This window comes from Euprymna scolopes, chromosome 10 (assembly GCF_053919585.1).
Source record: "Euprymna scolopes isolate OS-2025 chromosome 10, ASM5391958v1, whole genome shotgun sequence".
NCBI classification, from domain to species: Eukaryota; Metazoa; Mollusca; class Cephalopoda; order Sepiida; family Sepiolidae; genus Euprymna; species Euprymna scolopes.
In genome coordinates, this window is record NC_136491.1 from 82,039,126 (window position 1) to 82,059,161 (window position 20,036).

Genomic DNA, 20,036 nt, shown 5'->3' on the forward strand with positions numbered 1-20,036 from the left:
TTCTCTTTATTCCTGTGGCAATTGTTTGGTGGTTCTGAGGTAGATGCTCAACAAATGTAACAAAGAAGGTGGCTTTGTGGCTGGGTACGAATCTCATGACTTACACTGATGATTGCATAAGCATGAAACACTAGTGGATAAAAAAATAAAAGATGGTGTGTTTTTAGCGGCAGCAAACTTCAAAATAAATCATAGAAAAATATTTTTATTATACAAATATATGGTTTATTCCAAAGATTATTTTTTGGCATTTTATAATTTAAACACAACTTTGGGCATATAGTCCTTGTAGTTCACGCATATATGGAATTATCTAGAAGTCCAATTATCACAAATTATGCATTTAATTAGACTGTATTTTGGCAATAATGTGTTAAATGCTGTTTACCAAGTTGTCTATTGTGTCTGGTTTATCAGCACAGACTATGGACTTTACATATCCCCAAAGAAAATAATCTAATGGAGTTAAATCGCATGAGGTGGCCAGTTGACAGATCCATCTTCGTGAAATTATTCATTCATCAAATGTTTCAATAAATTGATCGTGAAATTTGCAAAAGCTGCTCAGGTGTTAGTCTCTTCATGATAAATTTGCCAAACCAAGCTGAATTCAAAATAACCAATAATTGTCAAATCTGCAATTAAAGAAAGTCGAATTTAAAGTTTGCCACCTCTAAAAAAAAACAACAAAAAAAAAACCCTGTATATAATATATTACATCGATGTATGTAATTTACAAACACATTGCATCTATGTATAATCTATTTTTATACTAAATGTGAGTTAACGTTTGTTTTACTCAGACATTTTTCTAATTACAATAACACAGAGTATATGCTAAATACAACTTATTGCTGGGATTGATTTATGTTTGAAAAGGACTGATTTATTTCTTGCAATTAGCCATAATTTATAACTTGACAAGTAACTGATCTCTCAACGATCCTTGATTATTTCTACATCTACAAACACAACAACTCTTACCGGTTCTTTCAATGTGATTATGCTATCAAACACTCTTGCTCTGCATGCATCTCCCTAGGAATACTGTCCAGATTTAATCTTCCTTGAGGTACGAGATCCGTGTTTAATACACACCCATTGTATCATTCTCATATCATTTCTTTTAAGCTAAAATATAAGACCTACAATTGAGTAAAGAAACGCGATCTGAAATTAAACTGATAACATCTACAAAATCAGAATAGCATAACTAGCGATAGTTTTTATCACATGTAATGAAATGAAATGCTGTAGAGAGAAGATGTATGAAAAAATAAATAAAATAAAAACACAAAACGACATCATCAAAAACAAAAGATTTACTGGTTTCATTTGGATCAATGGACGTCCTTAGAAAAAGTGAAAATTTTAAACCTTCAGCCCAACGATTAACTCCTGATGAGTTGGTGAAAGGGGTCCCTCGGGTTTTGCCAGCTATTTTCTTTAAAGCAATATATATATATATATATATATATATATATATATATATATAGTGAATGATGACAACAGTCTATATTCCAAAGTTCATGTTGCTGACCATCTTATAATTTATTCCTTTAATTCAGATGACATTTACAATTCTTGACACTATCTGTTTCATAGTGCAAAAAAGCGCTACGAAACGGATACTGTTAAAAATTGTAAACGTTAAAGGAATAAATTATAAGATGGTCAACATCATGAACTTTGGAATATAGATTTTTATCATTCATTCACTATATTGCTCTGTAATTAGATTGAGCTTCTTAAATAAAGATTGGTATATATTATAAGGAAATAAAATATATTTCCAAAGAAATACATATATATATATATATATATATACACACACACACATTATTCACTCCTAATCTAAATAACCGGTCATTATGAAATATATATTCTAAGCAAAACAGGGACACATCACTTAACCCTTTATGAGCGGAATTATGATGTAGACGATTAAAAAATATTTATTGTTAATTTTAGATGGCGGTATACTTAATGTAAGCAATGGACAGTTGCAATCTGGAGGTATCTGGCATCTACCCAGATACTGAACTAATACATACAAGGAGTGTTCGAATAAATTCCCACTTTATTTATGCCGTTATATTCACTTATTTACAACTGAACGGATTACTTCTACCAGGTCACAAAGGGTTAAACTATGTTTCTATGTTTGCCTATATATTTTAGTCACTCTTTAACTAATTAAATGAGGATTATAAATTATGGCTTATAGTCAGCTAACATACTTCCTAACTTCTGGCATAGCACTAGGGAAGCAGTGACAAGGCAAATCAGTTCCTTCAGTTTTATTGTTCTTCAGTATTTCTATTGTGAAGTGATTTATTGAAATAAAATAAAAGAAAAGGAACTTATAGAAAAATATTCAATAAAAATGAACAAAATTATAAAAAGATAAAAATAATACAATTAATCTTTATTTGCACTTTTAATAACAAACTTTTTTTTTTGAAAAGTGGTTACTTAATTTGAAATTTTATAAGAAATTTATGTTTATGAAAGTATAAAAATAATTTTTTTTAATTTTAAAAAGTTTTAATCTGGGCCAACTTTGGCTTTGGAAGAGGTTTAGAAGACTTGTCACGATTAAGCCATTGGCCTGATTATTTACAGTTATCATAAAAAATTCAAGTGACTATTCGGTCAAAAAGTGTCATTGGTGTTACACAGAAAAAGCATCAAACACTTCAAACTGAGTAAGTTTTTGAGGCTCATTGAGCTCATGAGGAAACCATTTATAGAGCTTTTTCACCTTTATAATATTTTGTAAATGACATTAAACTATTACAGTGATGACAACAGGCATTTCTTTGACACTCTGATGAGGATGTTTTCTTTCTATGGAACATCGCTCCAGAAAATGTATGAAGCCACTTGATGTAAGGAGCTAAAGAATAAAAAATACTACTTCAAGGTAAAATGTTAATTGTTAGATGGATAGATTCTGACCCAGAAAACAGCAATTCTTCCCACTTTGTCAGAAACATTGCTCACAGAATGTGAGGACTAAAGGACAAAATAAGGAAAGTGAGAGTTACAAGGATGACGTAAATAAACCCAAGATCCACTTTCTACTCCCCTACGTCAACTTTCTATGCTTAGCAAGTGCTTGCAGCCAAAATTAAATGCCAGTTTTTTATCTCCTTCATCTTCAAGCTCTCATTTCCATTACACAATTTCTGTAAGCATCTTTTTTTTTTTTACATGGGGGTCACCACTTATCAAGGCCCGAAGGCCACTCAGGGATAAGGGTTATTGCGTGTACAGTAATCAATGACATAGTAGTGTAGTAATCATTAGTATTGGGGGTTTTGATGGAGTGTTTTACTTAAACGGGCGGTTTGTCAGGAGTTTGTTTATGTTGGACTTGAAGACGTCCAAGTTGTAGTCAGGTGGAAAACAGGCAAGCGGCAGAGAGTTCCACTGGCATGCAGTTCTAAGAAAGAAGCTTTGCTCATGAAATCTATGTTTGGATTTAGGCACAGATAAAGAGTGGGGAAAATTATTGACAGTAGTTTCAGCCAGACGGGTGTTTTTCGTGAAAGATTGGCGAGGGGGGACCGGAGATTAGAGCTCAGACGAGCACCTGCCATGGAAATAGCAATAAAACAAAGACAGGCTTGCAACGTCTCTTCTGTGGGAGAGAGGTTGCAGGGAAGAGAAAAGGGCATCCCCCACTAAACCACAAAGTCTATTTTGTTTTTTAGCAGCTCCTGCCCAGATGTGGCAGTAGTACTCCATCCTTGGATGTACTTGGCTTTTATAAAGATAGAGAATTGCATCAGTAGTGAGATATCTTCAGGAGCGGTAGAAAGATCCCACCATTTTCCCAGCGTCCCTGGCAACAGATTTGATGTACGTGTTCCATTTGAGATCAGGAGTAAAGGTCAAACCCACAAGCTTGTCAAAATATGGAGCCTCTCCAAGAGGAGAGCCATCCATTTCAATTGATGCCAGATGGGGATCAGAGCGTCGATGATGTAAAGATAGAAGCTTGGTTTTGGATGCATTAAAAGTAACCAGCCACCTCTTCCCCCATTGTACCACGTGCTGAAGATCAAAGGAGAGAGAATTAGAGAGAACTTTGTCATTTACGGCCTTTGATGTGTTGCCATAGATGGTCATGTCATCAGCATAGATGTCAACGAATGATTTAAGTATGTGTTTTGGGAGATCATTGATGTAGATCAGGAAGAGAGTTGGACCCAGGATGGACCCCTGAGGGACTCCAGCATTAATACTGTGGGCCTCTGATTTCTGCCAATCAACCACTACTCTTATGAACCTATAGGAGAGAAATGATTTAATGATTGAGAAAACATTTCCAGTAATACCGTAGCTGGAAATCTTGTGAAGTAGGCCCTTATGCCATACCTTACCGAAGGCCTTCGATATGTCAAGAGCAATTGCCCTGGAAAGGAAACCTTTGTCAAGAGATTCACTAATCCTGTGTGATATAAACGTTAGCACATCTGCTGTAGATCTTGCAGAGCGGAAACCATATTGCGTGTCATTAAGAAGGTTGTTTCTGTTGATGTGGTTGACTACTTCTTTATTTAATATTGGATTCCAACAACTTACTCATGACACACAGGAGATTTATTGGTCTGTACTGAGAGGGAGATGACTTTTCACCTGAATTCTTAAATACAGGGTGTACTAATTACTTGTTGATCCATCTCTTCCTTGATATTGGCATAAGTTTTGGAGGTAGTGTGCCTAAGTATGAATTCATACTAAGGCGAGGGTCATGTTCATCATCGTAAGTCTTACATGCATAAAAAATTTTAAAAAAGTATTCTTTGAAAATAAGTTACAATCATTGAAAACGTATTAATCATTATATGTTAAAATTTATCAGAAACAATCTACAAATTATGTGTTAAAATCACTTTTGAAAGCCAAATCCTTCAGACGGCCATTATTTTTTGTAACAACCTAATGAAAAGGCATGCTCCGAAAGTAATGCCTCCTATTTTTTTTTAAATCTGTTGAAATAGATCACAGGGAATTGTAAATTGCATTGTTATGATGACTGTTATTATGCATTCATGACCTGAAAGTTTCATCTCTCTGTTGTGGATATTGATCGTGTGAGACTCTCAAAAAGCAACCCCTATCATGGCATGTGAGATGCATCATAGAATTCCTTCATACAGAAAAAACAAGGCACATTGCCACTTTGCTGTAGGGGGCTACTATCAGGGGAAACAACTACTGGGGTACTATGTAGGGATTTGGGCAGCAAGATGTCGGTTCACGTTACACTTAAACTTCTGCACGTCAGTACAGTTGGGGAAGCAGGGACCTGGAATGGAATTCTAAAGTCTAGCGGTTCTGGGGAAGAAACTACTGGAGTAGAAAGATCTTTTATATCTAGGGATCTCTACTGTGTGGGGGTGGGATTTAGCTGCCTGACGGGTTTGCCGATGGTGTTTACGTCGTGGGGGCACAAGTGCTTGCAGTTCGTCAAAGCATTCATCATTAAAATACTTGTAGAACAAGCAGAGGGATGCAACATTTCGTCGATGGGACAGAAGCTGAAGCTTAGATGCCAGTTCAGGGCCTATCAGATTGGCGACTCTCCTTTAAATCTTGTCTAGAAGAGAGAGACTAGTAGAAGATGCACCAGCCCAAATATGACAGTAATACACTATACATGGGTGAATGGTGGCCTTATAGAGGTACAGGATACTTTTGGGTGTTAGTAGTTTTCTAGCACCATAGACAGAGCCTACCTTCTTCGCAGCGGTCCTGGCAATGCTTTAAATGTAATTGTTCCAACTCATGTTTCCTGTGAACGTTAGGCCAAGGAGTTTGAAAGATGCAATCTCAGATGAAGAGTCATTGGCCATTGCTATTGTTGGTAGAGAAGGTTTCTTGTAATTATTGAAGGAAACAAGTTTAGTCTTGGCAGCATTGAATGTGACCATCCATTTTTGTCCCCATTCCACTACAGATTGTGTTTTTGCCATTTCTTTAGATATGTGTTCATTTGTTTTCCTGTTGTATCTATTATAGAGCGTGGTGTCATCAGCATATATACCCATCTCAGAGGCAATTTTGTCGGGGAGGTCATTTATGAATATTAGGAACAATAGAGGTCCAAGGATAAACCCTTAGGGCACTCCTGCATTCATATCATATTGTTTAGATGTACAACAGTCGAGGACAACCTGGATTTTTCTCTTATTTAAGAAAGATTTAATTATGTTAAGTATTCTACCAGTGATAATGTATGAGGAGACCCTCATGCCATACTCTGTCAAAAGCCTTAGATATATCTAGAGCTACCGCTCTGCCCCCTCCCCACTTTGTCCAGTGAATAGTATATACATTCAAAGATTACAGTTAGGATGTCTGCTGTGGAATAGGCTTGTCTAAATCCATATTGTTGATCAGTCAGAAGTTTAGCATCTGTAAGGTGATAAACTAGAGCATGGTTAATTAAGGTCTCAAATATTTTGGCAAAAAGTAGGAGGAGGCTAATAAGGCGATAATTTGATGGGTCAGTTCTTTCGCCAGAATTCTTCAATACTGGTACCACAGAAGCAGTTTTCCAACAGCCCGGAAAGCAAGATTCATTAAGGCATTTGTTGTAGAGTTTGGAGAGAACTGGAGCTACTTCGGCTAAGCACTTTTTTAATAGCGCAGCTGGGATGAGATCGAGTCCACATGCTTTTGAAATGTCAAGGTTTTTTATAATAGTATGCACCTCAGCAGGGGTGATTTTCATATTATCTAGCGTGGCGTCTGTCCGCAAAGAAAAGTCAGATAAGGGGTGGTTAAAAGGGTCCAGTGTGGAGTTTGAGGCAAACTGACTGGCAAGCATGTTAGTCTTCTCGGTTGCTGAGCAAACAACCTCGTGATTGTTGGTTAGTGGAGGAATTGTTGATTTCCCATTATTTATTACACTGTTGTAGATTTTCCAGTTCCTAATTTTTGTGCTTCGATGCGTTTTTTAGTGGTTTCGGTAAATTCTCTCTTAGCTGTCGCTATTTCTTTCTTAACGTTACTTCTAGCTTCTATGTACTTCTGTCTGTTTGAACTGGACTTATGTTGGTTAAATCTGTGGTATGCATGCTGTCTTTGAGCAATGGCAGTTGCGCAAGTAGAAGTAAACCATTGGGGAGAGTGGGGCTTGCTATGAAATTTTCGCATGGGAACATGTGCTTCTATTGCAGTTTTGAACTATTAAGTGGTCTCGTTTGCGCACTGTTCAGCAGGAAGAGAAAAAATATTTCCTCATTGGGCATCTCTGATAAGATCTCTGATAGCTTCCCAGTCAGCCTTATTATAATATCTTGCTGTTTTGAGCACTGGCTCTTCAGTTTTGGCTCTAGAGTTTAGGGCGATTTCAACCATTATCACTGCATGATCAGCGTTCCCAAGTGGGCTGTCGGCATTCGTTATACAACCATCAGGAACTGTGGTCAGAAACACATCTAGAAGTGACGCGTGTTGTTCTTGCTGGTCAGAGAAACAGGTTGGAAACGTAACCATTTGTGATAGGGAGTGAGATATAGAGAAGCTATGTGTTGTGCTGCCCGCTACGTCTGTGTAAGTAGAGAATCCAAGCCAGTTTTTGTGGTGGACATTAAAGTCACAAAATACATGTACTTAGTGTCGAGGGAGAGTATGCTGTCAAAGACTTTGTTTATTATGGTGCAGTCCTGGGTTGAGAGAGAGCGGTAGAGAAAATAAAAGTAGCTAATGTTATGTTGCATGTTTAGTCTAAAGCACATAAAGGCTTCATCGTCCGATTCTAGATTCAGAAGCAAGGATTTATTTTCTTCTGTGAAAGCAGAACTTAAAGCAGCAGAAAAAAAAAAGTAAATAAAAAAAAAAAAGAAGTAAAATTAACATATCATACACGCATGTGCGCCGTTATAAATAGATACAAACGCCAGGTAAGGGAACCACCCTCCGCCCTTTCACCTAAAACATGGTCACACATGCTGGAAGTCAAGATGTCCAAAGCAAGCAAGTTAAGTGTACTTAATCCATCCTAATCCTAACAAAATGCCAACTGTTTTTTTTTACTTTTTCTCTTTTAAATTTATTTTATTTTTAAATTATAAATGTATTTTAATTATATACGTATATATTGTCTTTATCTCTTTGTTTCCTTTCGAGCCTTCTTGTGTAGTTCTTAAAATTTGACTCAGAAAATTATCTTCACAACTGAAAGAAAGATGTTCCAGTGAAGTGAGCTTACCTGCTTTTTCGACAGCTTCTTTAATTACAATAGATCCAAGCTTTGTGGCAGGTATCGATGCCATTCCACTGAGAAATGATGTGATTGGTGTCCGCACATAACTAGCAATCACAACATCCTTAAAAAAAAAAAAAAAAAAAGAAGGATTTTGAACATTTTACATGGTCATCTTGTCTTCGAACATAACTTGAACATTATATTTCACAAATGTTTGTTTGAAAATGGAGTACTAATTTGGTTTTAATAAAAATGGATTGTTTGGAAACAGCAAATATTATATACAATAGTAATAGGGCACTCAATAAAAACAGCTCTTGCTCCCTTCCAAAAGCAATATAAACCAAGAACTCTCCACCATTCTTTTAAAACGTAATCATACCATTGAAGGCTCTTGTTCAACACATATCTCCTGATACTGTCTAAATTTAATCTTTTGAATATACATATATATATATATATATATATTCAAGGTTATGAGGGTTTTTGAAACATAAAAACTTTTTTTTTATATTTGATATTTTATTTTTCATATTTCAAGCGGTCCTCTGCCCTTGATCACAGAAAAGTAGCAAAAAAAAAAAATGTATATGCAGAGTGATGATTTTTTTTGCTACTTTTTTGTGATGAAGAGCAGAGGACCATATGAAATATGAAAAAAAAATTGGTTTTATGCTTCAAAAAAAAGCCTCATAACCTTGAAATTACTATTCTGGAAGCACATGTGGGTATCTTAACATCATGTATATAAATATATATAATATATATATATACTAGCATTTCAGACTGACGTTTCCCGGGTGTTTGGAGGTGTACGTTGAGCAAAAAAAAAAAAAAAGCAGTCAACTTTTTTAACTTTGACCAATATTATGACCCCTTAACATTTATTTTTTTGGGCTCAAATCAAATTATTAAGTTAGATCCATGTCCAAGGTACCTATATCTAAAATTTCAAGTGTTTAGACACAAAATTGTCGGAGTAGTTTGGCAGAGTTCTCAAAGGTAAAATCGTTGAACTTTGACCCCTTAACAGCCAAATTTCTGGCTGAAAACTGATCAAAGATTTTCCCAAATCTCAGTACCCTGTATATCAAATTTCGAGTCTGCAGACTTAAAATTGACAGAGTTATTGCGTAGGGAAAATGCACATATACACACACATGTTCACTTTTATTTATATATATATATATATATATATATATATATATATATATATATAAAACACAAGAATAAAACAATATATCTTCTTTAATATGTCTTAATATAGACTTCCTTCATTTCCAATCAAAATATTCTTAAACCAGCTTTTATTTATATTTTATATAATGTAGTACCGTCTCTTCTAATTAGAAGCATTTAGCTTTGAAATACCTAAAGAGGTTTTACCCTCTTATTATTTCATTATTGATCTGATGATATAATAAAGTTTTATGTAACTTTTATTCAATAAATAAATAATAAAGTGGCAAAGAAATTTGATGGAAAAAAGAAGAATTCTTATTTTTAATCTGGAGATGAATGAGAACATAGATAAGGACAAAGTATATCATCTAGAGTGTCAAGCTATTGAGGTTGTCCAGAAATTTTGTTACCTTGGTGAGCCCATTGGAGCACGAGGTGGAGCGGGTGCTAATGTGATTACAAGAGTTAGACGTGGATGGAGTAAAATCAGGAAACTCCCGTCATTCTAACAGACATGTATATGCAGTATGCCTGGAAGTGAAATCTGGCCAGCGAGTGTAGACAAGGCACGTTACATGGAAAAAAAAAAGTATGCAAATGATATGACACTGGATATGTAATGCGAGTCTTAAAGACAAGCTTAGATCTGATGACCTCGGAGGAAGATTTAATCTAGACAGTATAGGAAGATGTGGACTAAACAAGAGATTTCAATATCATGGTTACGTTGAAAGAATGGATAAGAGTTCTTGGCTTAGTAGATGTAGAACAGTTGAGGTAACAGGTTCAGTTCATAGGGGATAGTCAAGGAAAATATGGAAGAAATGAACTTGAGAGACAGAGCAGTAAGATCTGGTCAGAGAGAGAAAGAGAGGGTAATGTGCAAGTCAATGTAAAAGGCATGTAAAACAGACATTGATGATGATGATGATGATGATGATGATGATGATGATGATGATGGGGATTATTTTACATCCCCCTTCTCCTACACACATTGATGAACATAAAGAGGCAATTGCAATAACTAAAGTTGCTTGCTGGAAAACAATGTTGAAGCGAAAAGCTTATTCCACCTCTCCAATTATGCAGGGTCATTTCTCTAAAAAAAATCAGCCAGCTGAAAGAAAACTAAACGATACTTAAAATCCATAACAGAGTCCCTTATTTTATTATTAATTGATTTGAATCCCTTATTTTATTAATAATTGTTTTGAATCCCTTATTTTATTATTAATTGATTTGAATCTGCGACAGAAGTTAAAAAACTGTTGAAGTATTGTAAGACTTCATTGGTATGATTAAATTGAAGAAAATAAAAACCAGTAGAATATTTATTTTCTTCAATTTAATCATCTTGAAGTTTTAAAATAAAAACAAAGTGTTAATGAACATATAACGTGGTTTGTTCTTTTTTCATCTCTCCATATATATTTTTCTAACCATTTTAATCTTTACTTAAATCACGCAATTGTCGCAAACCCAATATAAATAGTAGGATGTATATTAAATGTAATTAACTAGACGTATGTTAACTATCTACCATGTAATTGCTTTCCTACTCAAAGTTTTTAGAGGGTTTATATAAGTTATATAAGACGTATGTTAAAATGCAACCAACTAGACCTATGTTAACATTGCAGCCATGAAAAACCTCCCCCCAAAACTTTTCACTTTATATAAACCCCTCCCACCCCAAACAACATCTTTGTTGATAGCTTAACTCATTTCAAATACGTAACAGCACACCTTTCACTTTCTTAATTCAACTGATTGTGTTCACAACGCAAATGTATGCTGCTTTCCTTCCTTCTTTTTCTTTCTATCTATCTTTTCTTTTTTAATATAATTATTTTTTAATATAATTATTTTTAATATAATTTCTTGGTGCTAGTGCATTTACTGATCCCCGCTGTTTTTTAAATAATATTCAATCATCAATAATAAGTACCAATTTCTTTTTATGCAATTATTTTTAATACAATTATTTTTAATACAATTATTTTTAATACAATTATTTTTAATACAATTATTTTTAATACAATTATTTTTAATACAATTATTTTTATCTCTTTATTGTTGTTTTAACATCCACACATGTCCCCAAAAAATCATATCTTCCTCCCTTCTCATTTTAACTCTTATCACTTGACGAAGGAGACAGTGAATTCCTCGGTCTGCGGAAACAATTGTAATGGATTGAGTTAATACTTGAGGTTGTAGAATAAAAATCATTCAGCTATTAACTAACGTAGTGAGCACTTTTATCATGTCTTTTTTACCACTTCTACCTCTGAGCATCATTCAAACACACTAGTAGATATGGTTTAAAAATGCATTTGCATTAACAACAAAACAGAATACACTGAGAATGAGAATGGTAGTACTTTTATTGAGATTGTCGGACTGACTTCCTCATCGTCACAACGTTTCGGCCGTTTTGCCCTCCAGCCTTCATCAGGTGTTTTGTATCGAACTGAGGAACCATTTGTTAGAAGTCTCGAACCCAAACCTTTATTATTATTATGGGTGTACCGTGTTCGGACTCCAGCTAGGCTCTGGGACATAGTTGCTGATTCTCTGTTTTGAATTTTACTTCATTCAGGATTGAACTCAGCACCTTTGGGTAACTGTAAACTTTGATACAACGTCTAGGACCACTCGGCCATATGTCACTAAGACAATTCTTAGGTTTAACATTAACAAAAACCAACTATGTTGTTATTCAAGGTTTTCTCTCTCTATTAGAGATGTCCAAATTGCATTCAGCTCTACGCTTGGTTTGCTCAGTAGGTTGTTATGTCCGAGCATGTGAGCTGTTTCTTTAAGTTTTCTCACTTTCCAGTGGGTGTCTCTGTTTATTATATTTACTTCATCCCAGACATGGTTGGCTATACCCGATTTTTCCGTCTCCCCTTTAGTTACCGCTTTTCGGTGTTCTTCCACCCTTACTTTGAGGGGGCGGCATGTTTCACCCTTGTAAACCTTTCTGCAATTGCATGGGATGGAGTATATGCAGTTCATGGTCATGTTCTCCTCCATGCGGGGCTTCACTCATACCAGGTGTCATCTGAGTGTTGACTCGCTCTTGAATACCGTCCTGATATTGTAGGGGGCACATATTCTCTGAATCTTTTCGGAGATGCCTCGTATATATGGTAGGCAATTTGATTTGAGCTCCCGAAAATAAATGTTAAGTTAAAATTGGGGTCAAATTAAACAAAATTGAACTCTGCGGTCTCTACCAAATTACTCAAAGAATTCCTGGTCTAAACATTTGAAATCTTACATAAAGGGTATTCAGAGATAGGGCAAGCTTGGGACGAAAATTTGAGCTACCAAGGTGTCAAAGTTCAAAAGATTTGACCTTTGCGGTGTTTAGCAAACTATTCAACCAATTTTGGGTCTAAACATTTAAAATTTCTACATAACAGGAATTCAGAGATGCGGCAAGCATTTTAATCAGTTTTGGGTCGAAAATTTGGCTGCCAAAAGGTCAAAGTTGAAAGAGTTGACCTTTGCAGATTCTACCAAATTCCTCTGCCAATTTTGGGTCTAACGACTTGAAATTTTAGATGTAGGTTACTTGGATATGGGTATAAAACTTTTTATTTTAATTTGAGACCAAAATAATAAATATTAAGGGGTCAAATAAAATGATCTCTGCAGTCTCTACGAAATTACTCAGAAAAATGTTGGTCTAAACATTTGAAATCTTACATAAAGTGTATTCATAGGTAGGGCAAGTTATACATAGGGTTCGAGCAAAGCCAGGCTGAACTGCTAGTAAATTTAAAATATTGCAGCATTAAGAATTATTTTTTTAATTCAATTTATAACATTATATAATTCCTGATGCTGTAATATTTTAAATTATGAATTTATTATATTTTTACTAGAATATGTTGTCCTTTGCTTTTCCAGTTTTAACAACTAGTCCTTTACTTTTCCATGTTTAAGCTTAACCATAGTACTTTTCATGTTCGCATTTTTCTATTGTAATATAGCTTGAATCGAAACCAAAATAAAAACTTATGAAAAAAAATATATGTATACATAACTTGAGTTCCTTCAGCCATAACTGAAACCAAGCTTATGAAGAATTCTTGATAAAATTATTTATAAAAAAAATAGATGATTTAAGTGCCATCAGCTGAAACCGAAACCAAAACTTATGAAGAATTCTTGGTAAAATTATTTATGACAAGAAATGGAAGTACATAACAATTAAATAACCCGGATGTAAGCGTCACACAGAAAATAACACAAACGCTCTCGTATTAAAATATAGATAAAAACATTAGTTCAAATCCAATATGTCCATGGAATAAATTAGAACATAAAATAGGGTGGCATAAACAATTTTTATTTATTTTTGATATTAACTGGGCGTTAATAATTTTATTTTGGAATTATAGATAAAAATAAATTATCAAATTAACACAGAGAATGGAGGGTGTGGAGTTTGAAATATTCTAACTATAGGTCTGATTGCAATATTTAAACATGTTAAATATTTGTTTATATTAAAATGTCAAATTATAATTAAAACAAAGGAGTAAATGGAAGGGTAAGAGAAGATAAAATGTAATGTTATAATAACAGCATTAATAATCCTAATATAATAATAACAATAATAATCCTAATATAATAACAGCATTAATAATCCTAATATAATAATAACAATAATAATCCTAATATAATAACAACATTAATAATCCTAATATAATAATAACAATAATAATCCTAATATAATAACAGCATTAATAATCCTAATATAATAATAACAATAATAATCCTAATATAATAACAGCATTAATAATCCTAATATAATAATAACAATAATAATCCTAATATAATAACAGCATTAATAATCCTAATATAATAATAACAATAATAATCCTAATATAATAACAACATTAATAATCCTAATATAATAATAACAATAATAATCCTAATATAATAACAGCATTAATAATCCTAATATAATAATAACAATAATAATCCTAATATAATAACAACATTAATAATCCTAATATAATAATAACAATAATAATCCTAATATAATAACAACATTAATAATCCTAATATAATAATAACAATAATAATCCTAATATAATAACAGTATTAATAATCCTAATATAATAATAACAATAATAATCCTAATATAATAACAGCATTAATGATCCTAATATAATAATAACAATAATAATCCTAATATAATAACAACATTAATAATCCTAATATAATAATAACAATAATAATCCTAATATAATAACAGTATTAATAATCCTAATATAATAATAACAATAATAATCCTAATATAATAACAGCATTAATGATCCTAATATAATAATAACAATAATAATCCTAATATAATAACAACATTAATAATCCTAATATAATAATAACAATAATAATCCTAATATAATAACAGTATTAATAATCCTAATATAATAATAACAATAATAATCCTAATATAATAACAGCATTAATAATCCTAATATAATAACAACATTAATAATCCTAATATAATAAAATCATCATGAGAATTAAATGTTATATGGATATATTTTTTTTATTTTTGAAGTCGGAAATTTATAATATATAAAAATCATTGACTTTATTGAGTTAATACTTGAGGTTATAGAATAAAAATCAGTCAGCTCTACGTAATATGCAAGAATTAAAATATATTTAAACATACTTTATGACCGGGCTTTGCCGGGTGTTCGTGCTAGCTTAGATAAATACCTTTGCAGTTTTAACAAAAAAAAAGCTTCAATAATATCAGAGCATCTCCATTTACACTGAACATTTACAGAATATCAACATCAATATATTACATAAGGAGTCCCCTGTGAAATATCCACAGGTCCTGCTAGTTTCTATTATTCTATTATCACATTCGATTTATTTGAGTCATATAACTTATTTCAACTAATTAAATGAGTATTTAAATCAACACTTGAGAAGTTAATTTTAGTTATATTTTTATACTCGGGTACATTTTTTTGCAGGGTCTCAGGGTTGATACCAGAGACATGTCTGTTTACATCTTCCACAGCTCAAGTGACAGATAATCCCAAAATCAACAACCATAATGCATCCAGCCCGGTCTTAAACTGTTTAATCATTTGCAGGCTGACCATGGCTTCTACCTTTAGATATCCATGTACACGTCATTTTGAACTTTGGAATATACATTCGAGCCAACATGGTGAGTAACATGGCACATTATATATTTTTTGGTAAAGTTTAACATTTAGAGAGTGAATATATAATATTAAGTGAAAGAGGAGGAGTAAAAGTTACAAATAACTTGATTATATCATCAGAACAATAAGGAAAAGTTGAGGGGAAAATTAAGAACAAACCTCTTTTAAGCCATAGCATTTCGAAGCTAAATGCTTCTCATTAGAGGAGGAGAAGAGCCAGAATTATACCAAATGCAAAAAAAAAACAAAAAAAAAACTAGGTAAGCGTAAAGATTTATCTATATCTATTCCATTGTGTAGGATAAAATCCTAAACTAATGAAAACAATTACGGATTTTGGAATATATATTGTCGACCACACAGTGAGTAACATGAACACATTCTTTATTTTGCTGTAAATTTTACCATTAAGAGTGCGCATACACATGAACTTGCACTTGACCTTAAAAAACACATTTAAAATAAAAAAACTTGACCTTAAAAAACACATTTAAAATAAAAAACTTGACCTTAAAAAACACATTTAAAATAAAAAAAGTTGACCTTAAATAACACATTTAAAATAAAAAACTTGACCTTAAAAAACACATTTAAAATAAAAAAAGTTGACCTTAAATAACACATTTAAAATAAATTGGATACAAAATAATGAGAGAAAAGAATTGCACTATCTCAAAAAGGCAATAGCTGAATCTTAACAGGATTGCTTATACCTATCCTAGAACAGGGACGGATTCAATAGTGCTTTTGCTGATTGTCGCTTTTTGATTGACTGGCTTGTGCTTCCCTACTTGTATGTATATATATATATAATATATATATAAGACCAGTTCTCTAGCAGCTGTGAGGGTGAAGAACTTGACCTATTCACCTCTTTAGCGACATCAGTTTTGACATGTTTACCCCAACTGCTCAATGCGTTTTGTCATGCATGTGTGAGCACAGTTTCAACATGTGATAAGTTTACGATTACTTGCCTAAGGTTTCCCTACCAGAGAATCTCAACTGGGGTGCTCAGGCGTTTTTATGATAACAAGAATGCATATGTCTTTTGTATACTATTTTTTTAATACCTATATTCCAACTTTGTGCCACATCTTGTAGTGAAACTGAACAGCACTGAAGTTACGAAACGATGTGCACAAGAACCACAGTCATTCGAACCCAGAATCCGTCCAGTACAAGGAAAAGAGAAAAGAAAGATATGCAAATCGTGGCACTGTCGCAATTAAAAATCTGTATATAAAGACTTTTTCTTTTTTTTTTCGAGAGGGTCGGAATGTAATCGTGATTTTGTGACGACAAAGAAGAAGAGTTGAGAAATTAAGAGTTGATTGCTTTGCACAATCAAAGTTATTTTTTGTACGTGTTATTACAAATGACGGATTTTTTTTTTTTATTTGCCGAGTTAAAACATTAATTTCAACACTTCACATCTTGAGGAGACATAAATACCTACTATGAGTTATTAAATTTAGAAAGTAATTTTACTTTTTTATTTTCAGCATTTAGAAAAATATAAAAACAAATTTGAAAGTTGTAAAGTGAATGATAAAAATTATAAAATATAAAAATAATCATAACAAAATCTTTAAATTGGATTGGCTGAAACATACAACAATTTATAAATATTATTAAAAATATTAAAATAGTTAAAACTTTTTGTTGGTTTGCATAGCTAACATTTCAGTTAATGATACCATCTTCAAGATATAGTTCAAAGTATTTGAGATAAATTTAACTATTTTAAGTGCAGCTTTCAGAAAATTGTTTGCTGAATTTCGTCAAATATAATTGAGAAGTGTTTTTCTTTTATACTTGGAAGGTTACAACTTACCAAGGCCTGGAGGCCACTCAAGAATGAGGATTAAATGTTAGGTAGTGAGACTAGATCAGTCACAATGGAAATTGGGTAGGCCTACATTATCTAAATGGATGACTCAATAAGAATTTATTCACATTAGACGTGAAGACTATTGCAGATAACAATGTTTGTGGATTTTGAGATATTGAAGAGTTCTCGCTCTTTGACCGTTTTTTTGTCAGTGATATAACCAGCTTACAGTTGTCTCCCTTTGATGACGTGAACTTTAAATTAGGGACTCGGGATTATCTCCCTTTGGTTTTTGTATAAATGAACACATAATACGAAGTGTTCTTCCTCTTTGGTCTATACCTTATTTGTGTACAGATATATAAAATAAATAGACGCGTTTCTTTGCGTTTCTTGTGTGCTGATAAAATGTTACGTCGTTAATTCATTTGTTTCTTTGTCATCATCGATACCTTCCACAGATGAAGTTATTTAAAGAACAAAAAAGTATGTTCACTTTACTTACTTCACAATTAACTAAGGTTATTAATAACCTAACAAAGGTTATTAATTAAACAAATAGTGATGATCATGTTATAATCAGTTGGGAAGCAGGCAAACAGTATTATCTTCCACATACAAACAGCTCTAGGAGAGAAACTCTGCTCATAGAATTTTCATTTAGTTTTGGGCACAGATAGGGAGTGAGGAGGATTGTTTTAGCTAGGTAAGTATTTGTTGTGAACATTTTATGGGGAAGGACCATAGATTGGAGCTTAGTTGAACACCTACCATAAAATAGCAAATATATTAATTTCTTTTGTCGTAAAATTTTAAAAAAATTGGATAAAAACTTATGCATGAATCGATAGAAGTAGTGACAGCCACATATAAACATGAGAATTGTTGTGCGTCGTGACGCACACACAAAAATGTCTATAAACAAGTGTTCGTCAACTAACTTACAAACAAAGTATTCATTTTATTTTTGTTATTATTTAGAAAACATTTTTAATTATGGACAGGAAAAGAATATTTTAAAAAAAAATAAATTCTTTGGAAAAGAATGATCGACAATGACCATGCTTTTAAATGAGTTAAAACATACAAACCATTTATCCAGTTAAGTAAAAGAATAACTTTTATTGGGTTTGTTTTACAATCCACAGAGGTATTAAAAAGGAGTCAAAAAACAAATATATAACAAATAAATGTTATCGAAGACAAGTTACTCTTCTACCTACGTTGATAAATTTTTGGTGTTGTAAATGTTCATTCTGTTCAAAAACAGGTAGTGTCGAGTGTTACAGGAAAACAAGAAAAAAATAGGTATTTCTCTTGAAGTCTCAACAATGACTTTAAAATAAAAAAATTATACAAAATAGTGGTAGAAACTCACCCGATAATTGTCACGGTAATTTGAAGTTGTTAAAATGAAATTTAATTATCCTAATTAGTTTAATGTACTTGAAAACATTATAATTGTAATCTGCAAAAAATTTCCTTTCATTTGATATGCTACAAGCCATATTTTGTTTGAATCGCGTCATGGTGGCTGTCTTGGATTTCCTGGTTACCATCTTGAATTTCATGGTTGCCATCTTGGATTTTTATGGTGTAATGATGACAAATGTCCATCAGAATAATATATCACATGATGATAAAGCCTTACCTCCCATTTTTAAAGCTGTTTTTATGATGTTTCCACTTAAAGTCGTTAAAATGAAACTTAATTATGCTAATTAGTATGCTAATTAGTTCAATGTACTTGAAAACAAAATTCTGATCTTTACAAAAGTTCCTTTAATTTGATATGCTACAAGCCATATTTTGTTAATAATTTCTTTGAATTGCGTCATGATAGCCATTTTGGATTTCTCGGTCGTCATCTTGGATTTTTCATGATGTTATAATGACAAATGATAATGTTCATCAGAATAATATTTCCTATGATGATAAAGCTTTACTTACCATTTTTCTTAGCTGCTTTAATGATGTTTCTACTTAAAGCTGTTAAAATGAAACTGGAATATGCTAATTAGTCCGTAAGTTACCAAGTAAGTTGGTCGTAAATAACGCCAACTGAACCTTCATGGTAAATATCTGAAGATACAGCTTTTAAAAGATGGGTTAGTCAGTAAATTGTGCAAATTTCCTACCATTTCCAATCATAAGCTTATATGCATTTGAATAGAACTGACTTGAGGCAAAATGTCCAGTGAACCATACATTTTTTAATACTTTGAATAGTCATAACTTCAGTTCTAATGGGTCGATTTTAAAAAAGTAAAGATATTATTTCTTTGTTTATGCTCTTTTCAATAATGCTTGATTTGAATTTATTCGATCTAAAGAAAATAAAAATGGTGTGGTATTGCTACTGTAAGGTGCTAAAAACTACTTCAAGGTCAAAACTCAGCCATCATTATTTATTTGCGAGAAGGATAGATTCTGAAACAGAAACCAACAATTTTTCTCCTTTTGTCAAAAAGCATTGCTCATGAAATGTAAGGATTAATTGACAAAGTAAGAGAAGTAAGATTTATTTGCCTGCTGAAAGTAAACCGAAAATCTACTTTCTACTTTCCTTAATAGATGT

The 20,036-nt window shown here is 32.6% G+C and overlaps 1 protein-coding gene across 1 annotated transcript in view; it reads right to left on the reverse strand.

Moving 5' to 3' along the window:
- Positions 1-20,036, reverse strand: part of LOC145286120 (acetyl-CoA acetyltransferase A, mitochondrial-like) — a 152,921-nt gene that overhangs the window by 61,144 nt on the left and 71,741 nt on the right. The window contains exon 3 of the mRNA XM_080134820.1: positions 8,231-8,348. Coding sequence (XP_079990946.1) covers positions 8,231-8,348 — 118 coding nt within the window. The remainder of the gene's footprint in view (positions 1-8,230; positions 8,349-20,036) is intronic.